At 42.2% G+C, this 22,979-nt stretch overlaps 1 protein-coding gene across 1 annotated transcript in view; it reads left to right on the forward strand.

Moving 5' to 3' along the window:
• Positions 1-4,483, forward strand: part of LOC308411816 (uncharacterized protein) — a gene marked incomplete at its 3' end in the record, with an annotated part of 66,400 nt that extends 61,917 nt beyond the window's left edge. The window contains exons 15-16 of the mRNA XM_080905842.1: positions 2,932-3,048; positions 4,472-4,483. Of these exons, the coding sequence (XP_080761968.1) occupies positions 2,932-3,048; positions 4,472-4,483 (129 nt within the window). The remainder of the gene's footprint in view (positions 1-2,931; positions 3,049-4,471) is intronic.
• Positions 4,484-22,979: the final 18,496 nt, after the last annotated feature.

A 22,979-nucleotide genomic window follows, 5' to 3' on the forward strand; every position in this document is an offset into this window, starting at 1 on the left:
TTCTGGATATCAGCCACCTCCTCTATCTGCCGGTGGTACATACCGTGCAGGGGCCTGTCCTTCCATGATGGTTCCTCGTCTCCCTCCTCTTTCTTGGGTTTCTGCTGCCTGAGGTATTCACTGAGCACTCGGTCAGTTGGGGCCATCTTCCCAATGTATTCTTGGATGTTCCTTGTCTCATCCTGGACTGTGGTGCTGACACTCACCAGTCCCCGGCCCCCTTCCTTCCGCTTAGCGTACAGCCTCAGGGTGCTGGACTTGGGGTGAAACCCTCCATGCATGGTCAGGAGCTTTCTTGTCTTTATGTCAGTGGCTTCTATCTCCTCCTTTGGCCAGCCTATTACCCCAGCAGGGTACCTGATCACGGGCAGGGCGTATGTGTTGATGGCCCGGATCTTGTTCTTACCATTCAGCTGACTCCTCAGGACTTGCCTGACCCTCTGCAGGTACTTGGTGGTTGCAGCCTTTCTAGTGGCCTCTTCATGGTTCCCATTTGCCTGCGGGATCCCCAGGTACTTGTAACTGTCCTCTATGTCTGCAATGTTGCCTTCTGGTAGTTCAATCCCCTCAGTTCTGACTACCTTCCCTCTCTTTGTTACCATCCGACTACACTTCTCCAGTCCGAACGACATTCCAATGTCATTGCTGTATAGCCTGGTAGTGTGGATCAGTGAATCGATGTCTCGTTCACTCTTGGCATACAGCTTGATGTCATCCATGTACAGGAGGTGGCTGACAACTGCTCCGTTCCATAGTCGGTATCCGTAGCCAGTCTTGTTAATGATCTCACTGAGGGGGTTCAGGCCTATGCAGAACAGCAGTGGGGACAGAGCATCTCCTTGGTAGATCCCGCACTTGATGGTAACTTGTGCTATGGGCTTGGAGTTGGCCTCTAGTGTTGTACGCCACATCCCCATTGAGTTCCTGATGAAGGCTCTTAGGGTCCCATTGATCTTGTACAATTCTAGGCATTCCAGTATCCAGCTGTGGGGCATTGAGTCATAGGCCTTCTTGTAATCAATCCAGGCAGTGCACAGGTTGGTCAGTCTGGTCTTGCAGTCTCGGCTGATTGTTCTGTCTACCAGTAGCTGGTGTTTTGCGCCTCTGGTATTCTTGCCAATTCCTTTCTGTGTCCCGCTCATGTATTGACCCATGTGCCTGTTCATCTTAGCCGATATGATGCCTGACAGGAGCTTCCATGTAGTACTGAGGCAGGTTATTGGTCGGTAGTTGGAGGGGACCGGTCCCTTCTTGGGGTCCTTGGGGATCAGGACCGTCCGGCCTTCAGTTAGCCATTCCGGGTGTCTCTCGTTAACTAGCAGCTGGTTCATTTGTGCTGCCAGACGCTCGTGGAGTGCAGTCAGCTTCTTCAGCCAGTAGGCGTGAACCATGTCGGGCCCTGGTGCTGTCCAACTCTTCATACTGGAGACCCTTTCTTGGATATCTGCCACTGTGATGGTTACTGGACCCTGTTCAGGGAGGTCGCTGTGGTCTGCCCTCAGATCCACTAGCCACTGAGCATTGCCGTTATGGGTTGCATCCTTCTCCCATATGCTCTTCCAGTATTGCTCCGTCTCCAGCCTTGGTGGTGCTGTTCTCTTATTGTTCCCTTGCCACTGAGAGTACACCTTTGCTGGTTCTGTGGAGAACAGCTGGTTTATTCTCCTGCCTTCTATCTCTCTGGTGTACCTCCTCAAGCGGCTGGCCAAGGCTGTGAGTCTTTGCTTGGCAGTTTCCAAGGCCTCAGGTATGGACAGCTTGCTGTATTTCTTAGGCACCTTATTTGTCGCACCTTTCTGCAACTCTGTTAGTTGGCTAACCTCCCTCCGTGCTACTTTGATCTTGCCCTCTAGCCTCCTTCTCCATGGAGGGTACTGCCCCTTGTGGCTGTTCAACTTGTAGCCAAGCATCTCACTGATCACTGCTGCCGTATTGTAGATCAGCTTGTTAGTGTCGGTAATCGTGGTTGTAGGTATTGCCCGTAGTGCTGCATTAACATCATCTAGCAGACCTTCTGAGGGTACTTCACGTAATCTTGGTAACCGGCTACGGGGGATCCAGGTTTCAAGCTTGGCCATGATCCTATTTTTCAGGTCAGTTCCTCTCGCACTCAACGATCCTTCTCCTATCGCACTTGGGGCTATGTACCCAATCTCGGGTGGGGGTGATGATATCTCCCCCCTGACCTGGCGTCCTGACTCCTCCTTGCCGTAGCATTTGTGTTGTACCTCGTCAATCTCTAGCTGTGAGAGCAGTCCCTTCTTTCGAATGTTGGAACACTGAGCTACTAGTTGTTTCGCCGTCATTGTGGATGTTGGGTATCGAAGAATCCATAGGTCCCTCATCCTATTCATGTAGCCCCTTCCGCCGGGGTTACTTGCGTAGTAGCATTCCAACAACGCCCTGTTTTCGTCCCTTGCCCACCGATGCCTTCTTGTTCCAGTAGCCCACTTTTCGTCAGGGTGCCCTGGTTCCTCAACACCTGACGCGGACCTTGTTGATCCGGGCGACGTCCGAGCCGGCATGCCTTCATATTTATCTGTCTCGCTCATGTCTGCGGTAGGCTTGCTTAGCATAGGGGGTCTAGCCTTAGGACCCTTACTGGATACAGACGCCCCAGGCAGGAATCGAACTTGCGATCCTCTGTTCCAAAGGCGTGTAGTTTAACCACTACGCTATCCAGCTATATATATATATATATATATATATATATATATATATATAGAGAAATGCTTATGTTGAGTTTTCATGCAGTCATCATCTCTCCTTTATTTTTGTATTGTCTGTCTAAAAAACAAAACAAACAAAACAAAACAAAGGCAACTTCTTTTCCCACTTTCATAATAATGTACATTTTTACAAGTATGGCTGTGCCAACTCTTATATTAAAAATAATCTTTTCCTTCCCTGTTTATTTATTTTTTCCTCCAGTACACGCTGGCCACAGATGCCTTCCAGCTAGGCTACACTGAGGACGGCCACTGTAAAGGTGATGTGGAGCCTTCTCTACCCCAACCTCAGAGACTTGTCTGGAACATCCCGGCAGAGGTAGGAATGCTGGGCAAGATGTGTGTGTCTGATTAGTGTGAAACTGCCCTCACTTGTCTAAAGATGTGGCCAAGTTAACTAGAATGTTGTGTGCAGTTCAGGTTAATATAGTCAGTGTTGGGAAGGTTACTTTTAAAATGTATTCCACTACAGATTACAGATTACATGCTCCAAAATGTATTCTGTAACGTATTCCGTTACGTTACTCAATGAGATTAACGTATTCTGAATACTTTGGATTGCTTAATATATTATCATGCTTTTTACAACTACATGAATGTACTATTGCTGTGTGATTTATTACTGTTACTGAAGGTCCGCGGCTCCGAACCGTAGTAAAGGGACCTCTGACTAATACGTCGGGTTCATGTTGGGCTCGTAGCCGAAAAATAGCTTTACTTTGTTGTGTGGGTCAACTCTGCTTGCGAGAGACAGAGAGAGGCGTTGAAAGGCTGCTCCAACAGAACTTATTGTTTTCGGAGGAAAACACGAACACGGTGTACAGTCGAGTCTTAATAGCTTACTTACAACTGGGCTCGTCAGGCTCTCTTCTTGGCTGCAGTGGTTATAAGATAAGATAAGATAAGATAACCTTTATTAGTCCCACACGTGGGAAATTTGTTTTGTCACAGCAGGAAGTGGACAGTGCAAAAGTTATGAGGCAAAAATTAGAATACAATAAGAATAAATACAGTACACAACTGTACAGAATAGAATAAAATAAAATACTATATACAGTAGAATAAAATAAAATAAATATACAATAAGATAAAAATAGAATACAAATACAAATACTATATACAACTGAGTAAAAATACAACGATGACAGAAAGGATTATTGCACTTAGTATTATTGCATATTATTATTATATTTACATGCTTCCAGCTCCCGTTTCTGCTCGATGACAGCTCGTACTTTTCCTTTTTCTCCCTCCTCGCGCTCACAGACACATAACGGGTATGGCAGTCCATTCTCCCTGCAGCACGGACTACACTGGCCATGATGCTACATTCTGTAGAGCTATACCTGTAGCATTCTGCCTATTAGCTTAGCACAACAACAACAAAAAGGCGCTCTCTCACCCAGGAAACACGCAGAGAGAGAGCGTCACCCTGTAACCATGGCAACCGTAATGCTGCCGCCTGGAACAACAGAACGTAGCTGTCAAACAAAACCCAAACAGGCCTGACCCGCGACAACATGAAACAGGAAAGTACCGCAGTGTAATCCATTTATTTCAACAAAGTAACTGTATTCTGAATACCACCTTTTTAAACGGTAACTGTAACGGAATACAGTTACTCATATTTTGTATTTTAAATACGTAACGGCGGCACATGTATTCCGTTACTCCCCAACACTGAATATAGTATATATGATGCATACATGTAGGCACATGTCTTGACCATCTTGTCCTTGCAGACTCCAGTATGATGTGAATCAAATATTATTTAAGTCTCAGTGCAGAGCCTTTATTTCAATGGCCCTGCTTGTGTTGTATAATGGAATCAAATTTATGTTTAAGCCAAATGATCGATATAAACCACAAAATTCATTTAGAGCTGATAGTTAGTTGGTTTCTCAGTTGCAGTGTTCAGCAAGCTTTGTAGAACTTCTTTGAAATGAAAACGGTTCTACTGTGTGGTGGAAATAGTTTGGTTCGGTTACTTGCTAAGCTAGGTCCCCACTCACACAGTCTTTGAGACCAGTCTGTGACCATCTGGCAACCACCTATGAGGGAAAAATGATTGGTTGTTGCAAGTTGCAAGTTGTTGCAAGTTGCCCGCTTGAAATTGGTTGACCGGCTGCTGGACTTTCGGGAAGGAATGTTGTTCCATTCTTGGAACAGTCCTGGGTTGGCTTTGGCATTTCTTGATCATGCTCCCTTCTTCTCTGCACGATACAGCGTTTTTATGTTGAGGAATATTATTCTGAAATTGTTTGCTTTCAGAATAATATTTCTCAACTCTGCTTACCCCGTTTCCTGTAGCATCTCCTGTGCGAAGTAAGCAGGGGTAGGCAGTATGTTCCTGAGAGGTAATCTGTCTGCGGCAGAGTGGTATCTCCTATATTCCACCAGAGGTCCGATTCATGGAAGTACGACCCGTAAATATGGAGTGGCTGAAGTGGCCTTTTCATCACGGGCGATGAAAAGTCTGGAGATGCGGGATGTTTTCACTTTGGCCTGTCATTCTACAAGACCATAGTTCCACAGTTAGGGGTACCGGGAGACTACATCCTCTTTCCAGGTGTCTGCTGTCAATCAGCTGTTGATGACGTCAGCCTGTCACCTCCGCTTCAGATCGCTCTCCTAAACGCTCGCTCCATAGCCAACAAATCATTTGTACTGAATGGCTTTTTTAGCAGTAATAGTCTGGACTTCATGTTTCTCATGAATGTATCCACCTTAATGAGCTCTGCCCGGTCGGCTGTCGCTTCATCGGGACTCCGCATTTGGACAATCGTGGTGGTGGTCTGATCACTGTTCACCGAGACAATTTCGCGTGCAGGACACTGAGTTTTTCCCTTCCTTTGAGTCACAACTTCTTAAGGTTGGTTCTTCAGATATATTTTATTGTGTTTTAATTTACCGCCATCCCGACCCCGCTGATGTTTTCATTAAAGATTTTACGGACTTTTTATCTTCCATTATTAAACTGGAGAAAGTCTTAATGATTGGGGATTTCAACCTCCACGTGGATGATCTTAGCTGTAGCATGGCCTCTGACTTTTTATCTATTACAGACTCTTTTAGTTTCATTCAGCATGTCTCTGGACCCACCGATGTTAAAGGCCACACCTTGGACCTTGTGTTTTCTCTTGGCTTAGACATAACTAATGTCTGTGTTAAAGACGTATAAGTGAGTGACCATTCCTGTGTTACTTTTAATCTTAGCTTCCCACTGTACGCACCACCTTCTAATCTCATGTTCCATAAGCGGTTCATAAATCAGGATGTTGCTTTGAAGTTTTCTAATATGTTGGACCCTCGTGTGATCAATGGCAGCACTGATGCTGATGTTGCTACACAGTGTTTTAACAATCACTGCTTGGAGATTTTAAATTCAGTGGCACCTATGAAATCTGTCATTGCTTCCCCAAAAAGAGCTCATCCATGGATAAATTATGACGTAAGGAAGGTCAAAAGAATCTGTAGGAAAGTAGAACGCCTTTGGAAATCAACTAAACTCGAAGTTCACAGGCTCCACCTTAGGGAACTTTGGGTTTCCCTACATGAAACCATAAAAACAGCCAGATCAGGATATTTTTCTCAGTTAATATCATCAAGCAAGAGAAATTCCAAGGTACTGTTTGACTCCATAAACTCTATTGTTTCCCCCGTGGTCCACCCAGTACCTGTGACCTTTATATCTGAGAGTGATGACTTTCTGAATTTCTTTGTGGATAAAGTTGATCATGTCCGTATGAGCATTGGTTCTTCAATACCATCTGTTTGTGTCTCTGGGCCACCTCCCCCTCATTTACTGTCAGTGTTTAACCCAATGACCATACATGACCTTTCACTCCTGCTGGAAAAAATGAAAATTACCACTTGTGCAAATTACATTCTACCTGCTGGGCTGTTTAAAAATGCTCTCTCTGCCATTGGCCGCTCTATTGTAGAGATATGCAATGCCTCTCTTTTAACAGGTGTGGTCCCTACGTTCTGTAAGCATGCTGTTGTTGAGCCGATATTAAAAAAGAGCAGTTTGGATCCAACTCAGCTTAAGAATTATAGGTCTATCTCTAAGCTTCCATTATTATCGAAAATTCTGGAAAAAGTAGTTGCAGATCAACTTACCACTTTTTTAGAAAAACATGAAATTTATGACAAATTTCAGTCAGGTTTCCGTAAAAGTCATTCAACAGAAACCGCATTACTTAAAGTCTCTAGTGACATTATGATGTCAGCTGACTCCAGAGCATCCTCAGTCACGGTTTTCTTGGACTTGACATCTGCCATTGACTCCATTGATCATACCATCCTGATTAACAGGTTCCGGGACGTAGTCGGTGTGTCCAGTCTGGCTCTGGAGTGGTTTCGGTCATACCTCTCCAACAGATCTTTTAGTGTTTTTGCGAATCGGTTTATGTCACATTCTAAAGATCTGACATGTGGGGTACCGCAGGGTTCAGTTCTGGGTCCTATTCTTTTTCTTTTGTACATGTTACCTCTAGGACTTATAATTAGGCAGTTCCCTGAGGTGTCTTATCACTTCTGTGCTGATGATATCAAACAACTGTGCTTTACTCGAGTTGTTTTCAGTCTGGTTTTCTTTTTTCTTTTTAATGAACTTTGTTCCAGTTTCTCTATGCTAGTAGTAAAACAGTGTTTCTGTACTGCTCCCTCTGCCTTTGCAAGTGTTTTAATAAAAATATTGAAGGCCGTTGCAGCATTTACAACTATAAAAATGTTGATCTGTGTCAGTGGAAACAATTGAAGGATTTCAGATGCCATTAAGTCTTCCTGTCTAAGACCTGTGGCTCCACTCTGGGACTGCAGTAGTGACTACGTTCATGAGCAGCACATGTCACCCCCCCTTTTATTTTTCAAGATCAAAAATGTGACGTACATTTAATTTTTTTATTCCATGATATCTCCCCCAGCCACTGACATCCTGACAGAGAGGAAGCCCAGCATGTTATTCAATGGCAGGAGGTGCGTGAAACTGCATCCTATTATTTATTATTTGCAAAGTGCTGCCACTGCTCTCACATTCAGGATGGAAATGAGAGTGCACAAAATAATTTGTCCTCTAAACTACTGCAGGTTAAAAGGAACATCACAGTAAGATGGTATGACAGGTCTTTTCCTTTCCCAGCAACCAATTTAACAGCTGATTAAACAGGATTAATCATGTTCTGAAGTTATAAAACTGAACTTTTAAATGATTTTGGCATATTCTTACTTGAATTTTGTCCACACTTTGTCTAAAATGCAACATTATTTGGTATTTTAAAAAAGGAATATTTTCTCTTCTCAGAGAAAAATCTACAGTATAAGGAGAGACTCCAGTTGTGCCATTCAAAGTGTTTTGTTTTTGTCCCCTAACCGCATCAAATGAAAGGTTTTCTTGAACTGGATGTGGATGGTGATGAGTCCGGCAACTGACCGCTCTAAAAGAAAGAAAACAAGAAAATCACACCCTTTATGATTTTGTACTTTAAACACCAGCGTCACAAGAGTTGTTTATCCAGAGCTGGATGTGTAATTATGTCAGAGTTAAAATGTAGTTTTTACAGTAGCCGTAACTTTTTTTTTCTGTATTTCATGGAGCAAAATGTTTTTCTCGTGGCAGCGTTGTGAGGGTGATTGAAACTGGCACATCAAATGAGTGAATGCCATTTGCAGAATAAATTAAACCAAAGTCCATGAATAGAAATTGGCAGGACTGTAAAAAGGCTGTACTGTAATTGACACATACTAGTCCTCCAGTATTTACTTGGCTGTCATGGTCCTGGGCCATGTTGGCCCAGTATTCTTAGCTTTTGTGTGTTTTGTATTTTGTTCTTTATTCATGCCGTGGTTCCTGGGTTCTGTTAAGATGTTCCTTATTTGATTACCCCCTGTGTGCCCCTCTGTGTATCTGTGAGTCCTCGTTTCCCCTCCTTGTGTTTTATTCCATGTGTTCCCAGCCTGTTATGTCTGTGTTCTCCCCGTGCTCTCTCTCCTCCTGTCTGAACCTCTGTGTACTTCCTGTTTTACTTTGCCCGTCTCCCGTCAGGGTTGCATTCACTCCTGCCGTGTCTTGTTATGATTATCGGTGTCACCTGCGTTCCCTGTGTGTTCCCACTTCCCTCGTTAACCCTCTGTGTATTTATGTCTGCGTCTCCCTCAGTTCTGTGTCGTGTTCTCCCTCATGGCCGTGTGTGTCTCTGTCTATTACGTTATAGTTTCCCAGTTTAGTTTGTATGGTTTTGCTCTCCAGCAATAAAGCTGTGAATTTTGAGTTCATTCCTGTCTCTGTGAGTTTGCGATTGGGTCCTAAGAGTAGTGATGGCCAAATGAAGCTTTCCGAAGCACTGAAGCTTGTATTGAAAAACGGTTCATTACTCGAAGCTTTTCAACACAGTCCTCTCCGGTGACATCTGGTGGTGAAAATTTTGAAGAGCAGCTTGAATCTGCAAAATAAAACGGACTGCTCAATTATCACTGCTCACTCAAGAGTGGAGTTCTCTCTGATATTGGGCCACCGTTCCGTTGCTTTGAACATGTAATTGGTTTTGTTTTCTCGATTGGGGGGCTGAAAAAAATGTAATGCGTATCTGTGTAATACATTTTGATCAATAAACTTTCCCTATTTAAACATGCACTATGGTGGCCTTTCTTTGCTCATAACTCCTTGATGTTGGTAAATACAATAAGTGAGCAATATATATAATATACATATGAGAATGCACAGCACATTATGGAGTATGCCCCTGCTGTGAAGTCCTGCCTCCATCTACTTGTCGTTTAATCACTGGACAGCTGGACAGGTTCATACAAAATATTAGATGAGGCCAATTGTCCTATACATATTTTTGACCTAGGGGTGGGATTGATTGTGAACTGGAAAGGGAAAATGCTTAGGGAGCTGAGTACGGCTGCATCGTTACTGATTTGTAGAATCATTTTTGATTCGATACAGGATCCGATTCAATTTGATTGGAATCTGGAAAGTTTTGCCTCAGTCAGAAATATTACAATTCTGATCATTTAACAGTATATATCCATAATTTCGTATCTATTAAAAGAAAGCTGACACATGTGAGACTTAATTAGAGATGTAAACAGAGAGTTATGAACCTGCAGCTGCAGAAGCCAGCGGAAAGAAAAAGAGGCAAACACAGCGCGGACCCGCCGACACATCAAAATCTGACTCTGACGCGTCGGGTCCGCGCTCTGTGTTCACGTTTGTATGCAGAATCCGTAAACCTGCTCCCAGTTACTGTTTTAGCTGTATGGTGTTTGACGACATGTTGTGAGGTTTAACCTGAGATGCTGGCGTTTCAGGCATAATAACGTTAATTTACAAATCGACACGGGATTTTAATGAATCAATATCACTTTATTCAATTTAGCATGGATTGTAATCAGAAAGGCGATAATCAAAACCCACCCCTAATCAAGAACTTGCAAAGTAAAAACATGATCAATGTAAGGTAGCCCTTTTGTTATTTACATTTAAAAAGAGGATTAGTGTTACTGTGCGCTGGCTGAGTCTGTTTCTTTTCTTAGAAATAGTTTCTCCTGCCCTGGAGAAAATCCACTTGCATGGAACAGAAGAGGCTGTGGAGTGCAGGAACTACACTGCAAGCTGGTAGATATGCAGGTATTCCTGGGTCCTGCAGACTATCACCTAAAAACAATAAACAAAATGATTTTCTAAACTGTAGCAATGTCATGTACGTATAGTGTCAAATACATTTTTGTAGTCTTCATTAGCTTTAATTCACATGGAAGTGTTCCTGAAGTCATATGCTGTAATGATATTTACATTATGAAAACATGATTTTGGACATTTCAAGTTTTTCACTTCGGCAGATAAAATGAATTGAGCAAAATCAACTCAAAATATTCCCACACGCCAGAACGTCCTCTCTTCCTCGCTGGCTCCATATCTGTCAGTGGAATGATCACCTCTTCGCTCTCTGTCACCATCAACACACTCCACGAATCCCGTGGATGATTCACTTCCTTATATCCGTTTGAATCAGGTACCGAAGCAGTTACGTGCGTAATGAAGCTTCGGACGTCACTGGTCACGTGACTTTTGCCAAACGAAGCAAGCCTCGACACAGTGCTTCTGAACCAGTGTGTTGTTTTTTTCGACACACGCTCCGGAGCGTCAGCTTCAAGCGGGCCATCACTACCTAAGAGTAATGTTCAAAGCAAATCTGCATCTGTCATTCATGCCTTTCTATCAGGATATGGAGTGTGTGATGCTTGGCGTACCCTAAATCCTCATGAAAGAGATTACTCCTATTTTTCACATGTGCACCATACATACTCAAGAATTGATTACTTTATCATTGACACTAATTATCTGCAGCAGGTCCACTCCTGTGCCTACCATAGCATAGTTATTTCAGATCACGCCCCTCTTACTCTCTCTTCCACATCCTCCTGTTAAAGCTGCACAGTGGCACTTCAACTCGACCCTTCTGTCAGATGAAAATTTTGTAAAGGATGAGATACGCTTTTACTTTGCCACCAGCTCTCCCCCAGAGACTTCCAGCCTTGTCGTATGGGATGCCTTTAAGGCGTATATCAGAGGCCAGATTATTGCTTATTCAGCAAGAATTAAAAAAACAGTCCACCTATGAGAAAAAAAAAAAAAAGAAGAGCTAATGCAGTGGTTCCCAAACTTTTTTTTTTGCTAGGCCCCTTTTTGTTTTACAAGAAAAATGTAAAACAAGAAAAATTGGAACGAATCCTGGCAGGATCAGCCTGATATTATTTGTATCCCGCTGTAACTTTACTGTATAAAGCGCAAACATCTCCAAAAAGTCAGGAGTAGTTGGTCATTACAAGAAGTGTTTGTGAACTAAAAATCAAGAATGTGGGATCCTGTTTGCCCGTGATTTGAACAGCCCAGCGCTGCTCCCGACGAAGGGAAAAGCAATTCTGCAGGGGAGACCTACCTCGGCACTTGTGCAGGTGAAACCAAAGGGAAGATTTGCTTCACCATATTTTCTAGTCTTTGGCTTAGAATGAAGTTGCTTTGGAAACATTCAGTGATGCTTCATCTCCTGCTTTGTGTTTGTGTGGGCGCCTGTGCTAGCAGTGTCCAAGCGTTGTTGTGTTTTTTTTTGTTTGTTTTTTTCCTTTTCATACCACACTCCCCCTGCAATGGCTTTGCCCCCCTCCCCCCTAGGGGGCGGGCCCCACACTTTGGGAAGCTCTGAGTCAACTTAAGGAGACTGATGAACAGTATGCTCTCAAACAGAATCATGAAATATTTTAAAAGCGCTAGTTCACTCTAGTACAAGGTACTAGACTGAACGCCTATTCATACATAAAATCAAATTTTTATGTGCATGGTGACAAACCCGATAAATTACTGCGGAGCCTTCCAAAAGGTTCTAGGGAAAGGCAAAGTATTCTTAAAATTCGACAAGATATCAACATAGTCACAGATCATGAAAAATAAATGAAGTATTCAGGGATTTTCTTTTTTTTACTCACAGCTTTACACCTCAGAGTCCCAAACTGACTGCAATTCAATTACTGATTTCTGAGCTAAACTTGACATTTCTGAAATATCACCTGTTAAGAGATGTACTCTAAAACACTTCTTCAGTAGAGAATCAGAGAAGAGAAACACGCAGAATTTCTTGCTAGCAAGGGCAGCCTCCAGAACTGAGACTCGCACTGAGAAACTGCCCCGGTCTTTATTTATACTTCTCTCTCTCTCTCTCTCTCTCTCTCTCTCTCTCTCTCTCTCTCTCTCTCTCTCTCTCTCTCTCTCTCTCTCTCTCTCTCTCTCTCTCTCTCTGTGTGTGTGTGTGTGTGTGTACTGACTACTAAGTACAATTTTCCATTGACACCACCAGATCTCTTCCTCAGTCATTCTGTGAAGCCTGTATTACACTTAATGAAAAGAAAGGAAAAGATCTGTTGGAATGTGCCTCCTATAGACCCATTTCTCTATTGAACACAAATGGTAAATGGCCTGTATTTGTATGGCGCTTTACTCAGTCCCTAAGGGACCCCAAAGCGCTTTACACCACATTCAGTCTTTCACCCATTCACACACACATTCACACACAAAGTGAGCTCTTCCCGTTAAGTAGCAAAGCAAGTATGTTAGACTTCACGAGTTTTCCCTTCAAATTTGAAAGGAAAAATGTACATATTTGGGAATCACAATGACAAAAAAAACAGAAACCTTTTCAAAGAAAATGTGAGTGCATTGCTGAACCAAGTGAAGCCGTCCCTCACCCACTGGACATCACTCTCTCTGTCTCTGGTAGGATGTATCAATTCAATTTTCAATGAGCTGGACTCTGTCATCTCATCTTACTTATGGCAGGGTAAACGTCCAAGGCGATCGTGGCTCAAGAGTTGGGAGTTCGCCTTGTAATCGGAAGGTTGCCGGTTTGAGCCCCGGCTTGGACAGTCTCTGTCGTTGTGTCCTTGGGCAAGACACTTCACCCGTTGCCTACTGGTGGTGGTCAGAGGGCCCGGTGGCGCCAGTGTCCGGCAGCCTCGCCTCTGTCAGTGCGCCCCAGGGTGGCTGTGGCTACAATGTAGCTGCCATCACCAGTGTGTGAATGTGTGTGAATGGGTGAATGACTGGATATGTAAAGCGCTTTGGGGTCCTTAGGGACTAGTAAAGCGCTATATAAATACAGGCCATTTAATAAGGTGCATCTTCAAAAATCTAAAATTGAAGGTGGGTTTGCACGTCCCAACTTTCGTTTCTATTATTGGGCTGCTAACATACGATGTTTGGTGTTCTGGTATTTTTACCAAGATCGGAGTGGTTGTCCTGACTGGGTGACTATGGAATTGCATAGTGACAATATCATATCCTTACCAGCAGCACTTTGCTCTCCACTCTTATCGTCTTCATTCAACTCCATCCACAACCCTGTAATGGTATACTCATTAAAAATATGGGGCCAGTTTAGGAAATACTTTAAACGCTGTGACTTCTCCCTTCTCAGCCCCATTGCATCTAACTATCTCTTTAAACCTTCTATCCAGGACGCTGGGTTTGTGGCACAGAAGTGGAATAACTTGCTTCAAGACCTATTCATAGCCAACAAACTGGCATCATTTGAACAACTTGCCATTAAATATAGTCTACCACCATCACACTTTTTCAGATACTTGCAAGTCAAGCACTTTATTTGTTCCCAGACTTCAGGCTCAAGCCCTCCACCAGAGCCTACACTACTAGAAACTATCCTACAACTCTATCCAACCAACACAGGGCTGATTTCCCTGCTTTACAATAAAATGTTAAATTTGACACATACCTCTCCATCCAAGCTCAAGACAGTGTGGGAAGAAGACTTAAACATGACATTCTCTGACGAAACATGGGCCTCTATACTAAAACATGTCAACACAACATCATTATGTGCCTGCCACTGTTAAATCCAGTTCAAAGTGGTGCATAGAGCCCACTTCTCAAAATCCAGATTATCTATCCTGAAATCACTCCATATTGTGACAGATGCAAAACTGCTGAAGCCTCACTGATCCACATGTACTGGTCTTGTCCCAATCTCGTTCAGTTCTGGACAGACGTTTTTCATACCCTGTGCTGGACTCTGAGTGTGACGCTGGCCCCCTTCTTGCTGTGTTTGGCATCAGTGGGAATGATGTGCTTCTACTGGCCTCTAAAACAGGCATTATCATTCTGTTCCCTGTTGGCCAGGAGGGCAATCCTACTGAGGTAGTGGGATGCTGCCCCCCCCCCCCCCCCCCACTCTCAAACAGTGGTTATGTGACCTCATGGCGTGTCTAAAACTAGAAAAAAATAAGACACTCGCTCCAGAACTCTACTGGAAAGTGTGCAGGGTCCTTTCATTGATGCATTTCAAAATCTATGAGAATTTTTCAGCAAACTCTCTTATGTCAGATGTGGAAATACAGTGGACAGGTCTATGGCAGTGACCTGGGTGGGAATGAATGGGATTATTTTGCAGGGATTATGTTACCTTGGCAAATATCATACATATGTTTATATTTCGCTTTTTTTCTTCTCTTTATTTCCCTTTTTTCTCCCCCCCCCCCCCCCCCTTTTATTTCAAAGCCTAAATGTACGGGCTACTTAAACCGAATGTACAGATCATCTGTAATCCTTCTCTTTTCTTTCTGTTTATATAAAAGGAAAAACATTTAATAAAAAGACATTGTTTAAAAATGCATGAAGGTTTACAGTGGGGCAAAAAAGTATTTAGTCAGCCACCGATTGTGCAAGTTCCCCCACCTAAAATGATGACAGAGGTCAGTAATTTGCACCAGAGGTACACTTCAACTGTGAGAGACAGAATGTGAAAAAAAAATCCATGAATCCACATGATAGGATTTGTAAAGAATTTATTCGTAAATCAGGGTGGAAAATAAGTATTTGGTCAATAACAAAAATACAACTCAATACTTTGTAACATAACCTTTGTTGGCAATAACAGAGGTCAAACGTTTACTATAGGTCTTTACCAGGTTTGCACACACAGTAGCTGGTATTTTGGCCCATTCCTCCATGCAGATCTTCTCGAGAGCAGTGATGTTTTGGGGCTGTCGCCGAGCAACACGGACTTTCAACTCCCGCCACAGATTTTCTATGGGGTTGAGGTCTGGAGACTGGCTAGGCCACTCCAGGACTTTCAAATGCTTCTTACGGAGCCACTCCTTTGTTGCCCGGGCGGTGTGTTTTGGATCATTGTCATGTTGGAAGACCCAGCCTCGTTTCATCTTCAAAGTTCTCACTGATGGAAGGAGGTTTTGGCTCAAAATCTCACGATACATGGCCCCATTCATTCTGTCCTTAACACGGATCAGTCGTCCTGTCCCCTTGGCAGAAAAACAGCCCCATAGCATGATGTTTCCACCCCCATGCTTCACAGTAGGTATGGTGTTCTTGGGATGCAACTCAGTATTCTTCTTCCTCCAAACACGACGAGTTGAGTTTATACCAAAAAGTTCTACTTTGGTTTCATCTGACCACATGACATTCTCCCAATCCTCTGCTGTATCATCCATGTGCTCTCTGGCAAACTTCAGACGGGCCTGGACATGCACTGGCTTCAGCAGCGGAACACGTCTGGCACTGCGGGATTTGATTCCCTGCCGTTGTAGTGTGTTACTGATGGCGACCTTTGTTACTTTGGTCCCAGCTCTCTGCAGGTCATTCACCAGGTCCCCCCGTGTGGTTCTGGGATCTTTGCTCACCGTTCTCATGATCATTTTGACCCCACGGGATGAGATCTTGCGTGGAGCCCCAGATCGAGGGAGATTATCAGTGGTCTTGTATGTCTTCCATTTTCTGATGATTGCTCCCACAGTTGATTTTTTCACACCAAGCTGCTTGCCTATTGTAGATTCACTCTTCCCAGTCTGGTGCAGGTCTACAATACTTTTCCTGGTGTCCTTCGAAAGCTCTTTGGTCTTGGCCATGGCGGAGTTTGGAGTCTGACTGTTTGAGGCTGTGGACAGGTGTCTTTTATACAGATGATGAGTTCAAACAGGTGCCATTCATACAGGTAACGAGTGGGGGACAGAAAAGCTTCTTACAGAAGACGTTACAGGTCTGTGAGAGCCAGAGATTTTCCTTGTTTGAGGTGACCAAATACTTATTTTCCACCCTGATTTACAGATAAATTCTTTACAAATCCTACCATGTGAATTCATGGATTTTTTTTTCACATTCTGTCTCTCACAGTTGAAGTGTACCTCTGGTGCAAATTACTGACCTCTGTCATCATTTTAAGTGGGGGAACTTGCACAATCGGTGGCTGACTAAATAGTTTTTTGCCCCACTGTATGAGTGAAGTGTAAGGAGTGTAAGGAGAAACTGTTATGGGAACCAAAGTGACCGGCGCTGAATTTTTCTTTTCCCCAATAGTAAGACGTAACATTACGCCTTTCAGTCCTGCTTACAATGTGACAGTAGTCCTAGATATTTGGATCTGATTAGCTGCACAGAAAGCAGCTGCAGCATGGAGGCACATATTCTCTAAAATCCGCTCCAGGGGAGGAAAAGATTAAACAAACAAAAAAACCAAGCAGTGGTTAATAGCCACAGGACAGCCTGACAAACACTGATGAAAATGTGGTGGAGGAGGTGTCATATTTGTATGTACAGTACATGTGTAATTGGTTTTCAGTGTCTGTATTGGTTAGTGGAAATATTGGTCGGGCATGCTGCTAGCTAAGCAAATACCCATGCTCTCATTCTGGGGACTGAGGTGTTTTCCTGTATTGGAAAAGTCCCACCGATGCCAAGTGAGAGTGACCCAGTTATGAAAGTTTTAAGGGAACAGGCGGGGATTTTCTTTATCTCCCTTCCACTCTGTTCTTTCATGTCACAATACCACAAGTTTAGACAACTCTGAAGTGTCTTTTTCTGTGGAAGCCACAACTTGTATATAATATCTGAGCCTTTCCCCATGATTTTGGTTTCGTTTTGGATATGGAAAGTGTAGTTAGTCTTTTTTTCTTGTAAGAATTATGTGGTAGTTTGGATATTTTATCATATGGTGAGTAGTTCTGGTTAAACTCCAACCTCAAAGCTTCACTCATTTGACTTTCTGATTTTATTTTATTTTATTTTTTTTTACTATTTTCTCAGTGGGAGAGAAAATAATCATGGTGACAAACTTCCTTTCTGTAGCATACAGATCAAAGATCCAGTTACTTTACACCATTACATCATTACATGAAAACATCCCAGCTGTAGTCGAGCAACAATAAGTATCAGGTGATACCAGCATGTCATTTTCTGAGATAGTCTGTTGGCACACAGTCTTCATTTGGACTGGTACTTTTTTGCTGACATTCCTTTTAATCTAAAAATAAAATTTGAAATGCAAATGAAAAAGAATTATTACCAGCTTACCTATTTACAGGGTTTGGACACGGACAGAGCGTTAAAACCACAGTGGTTTTCTGAGATTTATTGAAAGAAAAACCCTTTTACAAAGGTTAATATGGCATGGATAAACAGGGGGAAAATAATGGCTCCTTTATATCCACTGTGTGGATTCTTTGTTTGTTGATAATGCAGAACAAAGTGTATCCTGACCTTTATTGTTGCCATTGCATCCCATTTTTGCACACATGCTCTTTGCACAGGATTTTACTTAGTCACAGTACACAGATGTTAGATTAGTCAAAACACACCTTCCTCTACATTTAATGTAGTACTGATGTTGGTCCCTGAGTTTAGTATAATGAGGAGAAAAGTTCGCGTAGACATGTTTTTGTTTTGTTTTTTCTATGAGGGCCATACTATGCCTCACCTGTTCTGCAAGTCCCTGCTGTTTTCCCCACATTCCTAGTCTGTGGCAGCTTTCTGTTGTGCTCTTTTGATGTTAAAGATATGGTCTGGTTTCATATTCTGTCCAACTCTATCTTTAAAAATGGCTGTAGTTTATAACATATTACAGGTTTGATGTGCAGTGATTCCCTGCATTATTTAGCATTCAGCTTAAGCAAATCAGTTGATTTGCCAGCTAAACTCAGTGTCTGGGTTGTGTGATGCTGAGCAGTTCGCAAAGACCACCTGGTCTGAGCTGACCAGACCTGTTATTCTATAGGTCAGAGGAGGCTGCCATACAGTCATGTGTCTTTGCTGTAGATGGATCAGTGATACACAATATGGTACCAAAAGTCTTGCGTCGGAGTAGCTCACAAGGTCACATGAAGCTAGAATGTCTTTTTTGGCTGCTGATTCTGTTTTGGATGAGAGCTACATCACTGGCCTTTGCTGTCGCCCCGTGCTCCAGTGATAAAACAGAGGCTACTTTCATCCACTGTCTGGGCCTATGATTTGCTAGGATTGATGATGGATAATCCATAACTTGGTGCAGTCTGCAGTGTCAGTTTTAGGTCTGTGAAAGCACGTGTCATTAGTCACATGTTGTCTGTTGTGTGCAGTTGGTCCACCTCCCATGTATCATTGTTGACAGTGGAGCCACTCACGTTGCATAGTTTGGTATGCATTTACAGCAAAATGTCGTGCAAAGAAATGTCATCATTGTCTGTTTGTGGTTTGGAATAGATTAAATCACAGCAGTCCTTCTTAGTGAGAGGGACTTGCCGTCTGACGTGATCACGTGTCCCAGGTGAATTTGGAGAGTCTGACCATGTGAACCCTGCTCAGTAAGCTGTTTCAGCAGCACTTTTGTGTTGTTCTCAAAGGTCTGCTTACCAGTCACAAAACTTCAATCATCAACGTGTTGCAACAATGTTGAACGTCCCTGAGGACTGAAACTTGACAGGTGTTCTGTTAGTGACTTTTCAAAAGCCCTGAGAGCAGTGAAGCCCATGGGGCATTGCATCCACGTGGAGTTTTTTGCATTAACCTTTATCATGCAATTAGCCAAATCACAGAGATGGATTTTCTACACCACAGAGATGAATACAGGAGTAATACCTCCAAGCTTTAGATTTCATTGGACTCTAATGACTTCACAAAAGGAGCAGTGCCCACAGGGACTCTGTGGTGTCACCATTTTCAGGAGCGTCTGGGGTCAGCTCTGTCAGTACAGAGAAGCCTTTGCTATTCTTACAACACATTTGGCTTCTGTCCTGCTTCCTCAACCAGCCTGTTGCAGTGTTTTAGATGGCTTATTTTAAACAGGTAATACAGGATGCATGATGTTGGTATAAGATATACAGAAACCCATGATGGTGTAAATAAATGTTTTAAGTGCAACAGGGAGTAGGTAGGCATTTAATGCTTTAAGACCTGGCCCTTATTGGGCTTTCTGTACTCTCATTAGCTATAAATTGTGTGCATACATCCAGATGAGTTGGGTGAGAACTCGACTGAACAGAAAAGGCAAATGCCTTATTTGCAGGATATACTGTAAGTCCAAAGTTTTATTGTCTCTGGTGTGTCATTTCATGTACTGGGTGAAAGTAGAGAGGACCGAGGACAGGGTGCATGCAATCTTGATGTGGCAGACCTCAATGATGTTTAAGTTTAAGCGTCAAATCTCCATCAACCAAAACACAGAAATCAGTGTTTTAATATGTCACTATTTAGTGTTTTCATATTGGGAATCTCTTGTGTATCATTCAGTGGAAATCCCCCTGCTCCTACAGTTTTGATATATATGCCAAGGTTTGGTTTTGGATTCTGTTTGTTATCACTGACTGAGAGGAGGGGCATTTGTAAGGAGTGCAGGAGTGCTTTGCATCAGCTTTGGCTTTCATATTTTTCAGTCTCCTTTTGTTTTCCCTTCTCTCTCTCTCTCTCTTCTCCGTGTGTGTCAAATCTCTCAACCTTAGTCTTGTCAAGTCCCTTCATGTGCATGTGTTTGTACTTTTGCTTCCTTCACCCACATCCTCCTGTCTGCATGTAATGGAACTAAATACTTTCAATTTCACATTTGCCTTTTCCTTGGCTTCACTTTCTTTTTTCCAGTCATTGTTTAAATGCATTACTTTTTTTTTTATTTTAGATTATATTTTTTATTCAATTTTTCCTATTCTGGAAGATTATTTATGTGGCAGCTCAAGAGCTCCTACCTAACTGTGTACTAGTACATGGAGAAGATGCAAGAGATGTGGGAAGGGAAAAACAACTACAAAAACACAGACCACTGTGATTCCCTGAAAGAATGGATCAGGGAGAAAATCCAGAGGAAGGAAATGCTCTGTTTTTCGGGATATTGTCATTAGAATAAAAAAAGATCAGTGTTTATGCATTTATTCATCTATCTATCTATCTATCTATCTATCTATCTATCTATCTATCTATCTATCTATCTATCTATCTATCTATCTATCTATCTATCTATCTATCTATCTATCTATCTATCTATCTATCTATCTATCTATCTATCTATCTATCTATCTATCTACAAGCTTGGGTTTCTTTTTTCTTTTCTTTTTCCCCCTGTATGCTCTAAAAATATCTCAGCAGGAAATGTAAAGGACATGAGAGCATGTCGTGTCAACTTTTTAGTTTTGTGAAATAAACTTCCCAGCACCTCCCCCCACCCTCTACCTGATAATGCTTACAGTTTTTCTCAGTCGCTTTGGTGCGTTCCTCAGAACACCATTAACATTTGCACAGCAGTTAGTGCATTTCCCAAAACAATTAGTGCAAACTGCAAAACCTAGTGGATAGCCTGCAAAAGCACGTCACATGCACAGAATTGATTATCCATACCTCAAAAGCAAGTATCCATGTCAATGAAACTGTCAGTGCCATCAAAATGAAAAGTCTTGACACCATCTTTATGAACAAGATAGTCAAATGGCATTGTCATGTTTCCACTATGACAGTTTATAATTTCAGTGTTTCCCATTGCAAAAACAATTGGTGACACCTGAAAATGCTGACGACAGCACTATGGCCTACCTGTACAGCTATCTGAAATGTGCAGTAAAGTCACTGTAGATGTTATGGGAGTCTTGGGAGTAACTGAGACACTGAATACGTACGTTTCACATTTCCATTGTGTAGAAGTGTTTGTAATCCTACAGAATTGTGCAAAAGAAAAATATGCTACAGTCACTTGTTCACTGTAGAATACATGTAAACATAAAATCACCCATTTGGTAGAGCCTCCTCATGAGTGACAGCTGTAATTCACCTGAGATCAATTGTTCAATTTCGGAGACATTTCCAGGAAAAATGATACAGAAAGGTATAGGATTTGCTTGACAGATGGCCAATATTTGGCATGTGATAACTAGTTCAACAATTTTGTGTGTGATGACTTAAGCAATGGATGTATGACTATTCGTTTTATTGGGAATGACTATTCAGCATCCATAGGTATGATTACTTTTGACTGACATGACATAAGCAAATGGAAATGTCAGAAAGCAGCAGGGAAATGTATGGAAGCAACTGATTCATGTCCAAAATCATTTGCAGTTTGTTCAGAGAGAGGAGAAATTGCTACTATGATGTGCACAAATGACTGAGTGTTGTGGAGGTTGAACTAATAGTTATGAGAATTTCAATTCTGATCTGAGAAACGCACCAAAGCGACTGAGAAAAACTGTAATCGACTTCAATTTAATACACATGCATTAAATTGATTATTGATTTCTATTGATTTTTTTTATACGTTTTTTTCTCTTTTTTCTTCGTGCTTACAGTTCACAAAATGTTAACTGTAGTAATTGTTCACAATTAAATCTGTTGTGTTTAATTTTAAAAGCAAAAATAAAATATAAAGTAAATTAAAAAAAAATGCACATAAATAATGTTTCTACAATAATTAAATAGATTCAACATCTTTCTTTCTTCAACAGAATTGACTGCACAGATGGTATCTGCCCAAAGGAAAAAGTACTTTACTAGGTCATAAATTTGACTTAATATTTATTGTATACAATAATGGGTTTCTATACATTTTACATCAGATGAAAACTTTGGTTGTAAGATTCAGATAATTATTTATTAAAATTAGAAAGAAAAGTATGTCTTTGTGCCCCCCTTTCCCTGTTAATGCCCTATCGGCCCCCCTGGCTAAACTTTGCTAGACCCGCCCCTGCACAGTTACAGCTGTCAGCTACGTAGAAAAAGATCCTGGTGTAGAAAGTAATATTAAATAAATTCTAACAACAGCTGATCAAGCTTAAACGTGCTGCTGTTGTTCAGCCGCTGGTTTCCTCTTTCTGGTGCAAAGTGGGCGATAAACAAACAAGAGAGACGGACTCACGACAGAAAAGCCGATCAGCTGATCATTGATTAGTTTCATGATTGAAGTAGCAGCAGGAGAGAGAGGGATAACTAGATAATGTACATCTGGTGGCGTTGATACGAAACCTCGTGTCTTCACTGTCATGTCAGGTCACTGATGATGGTTATGGGGTTTCATGCATCATCGTGGGTGAAGATATGGTCAACTCCCACGTCTCTTCCAAATACTCCTGCAGTCAGACTGTAAGTAACGTCTCTGTGTCTTGAAGTTCAGAGTCCCAGTGTTATATAACGCACTGTTGTAGGTAAGCTTATTTACACCAGACAATCCTCTGGAGCTTTTCACAACTGGCATACTCTGGCCTATTAGGTACTACATTGGAAGCATTTCCTCCCTTGGTGGGAACAACATAATATTGTTTGCTTTTTGTGACTCGGTTTTCTTCACTTGGTCAGCTTTGCCCTAACTGATGCAATTAAATGATGCAATGATGAAAGCAGAAACTGTGAACGCAGAAAAACCAAATACTGACCCAGTAAAGTCAGGATGTTTATTTTGGCTCTGTCAATCTTAAAATGTTGGTCGTATCCTAACGAGT

The sequence above is a fragment of the Rhamphochromis sp. 'chilingali' genome (assembly GCF_963969265.1).
Source record: "Rhamphochromis sp. 'chilingali' genome assembly, chromosome: 15".
In the NCBI taxonomy this organism is placed as follows: domain Eukaryota; kingdom Metazoa; phylum Chordata; class Actinopteri; order Cichliformes; family Cichlidae; genus Rhamphochromis; species Rhamphochromis sp. 'chilingali'.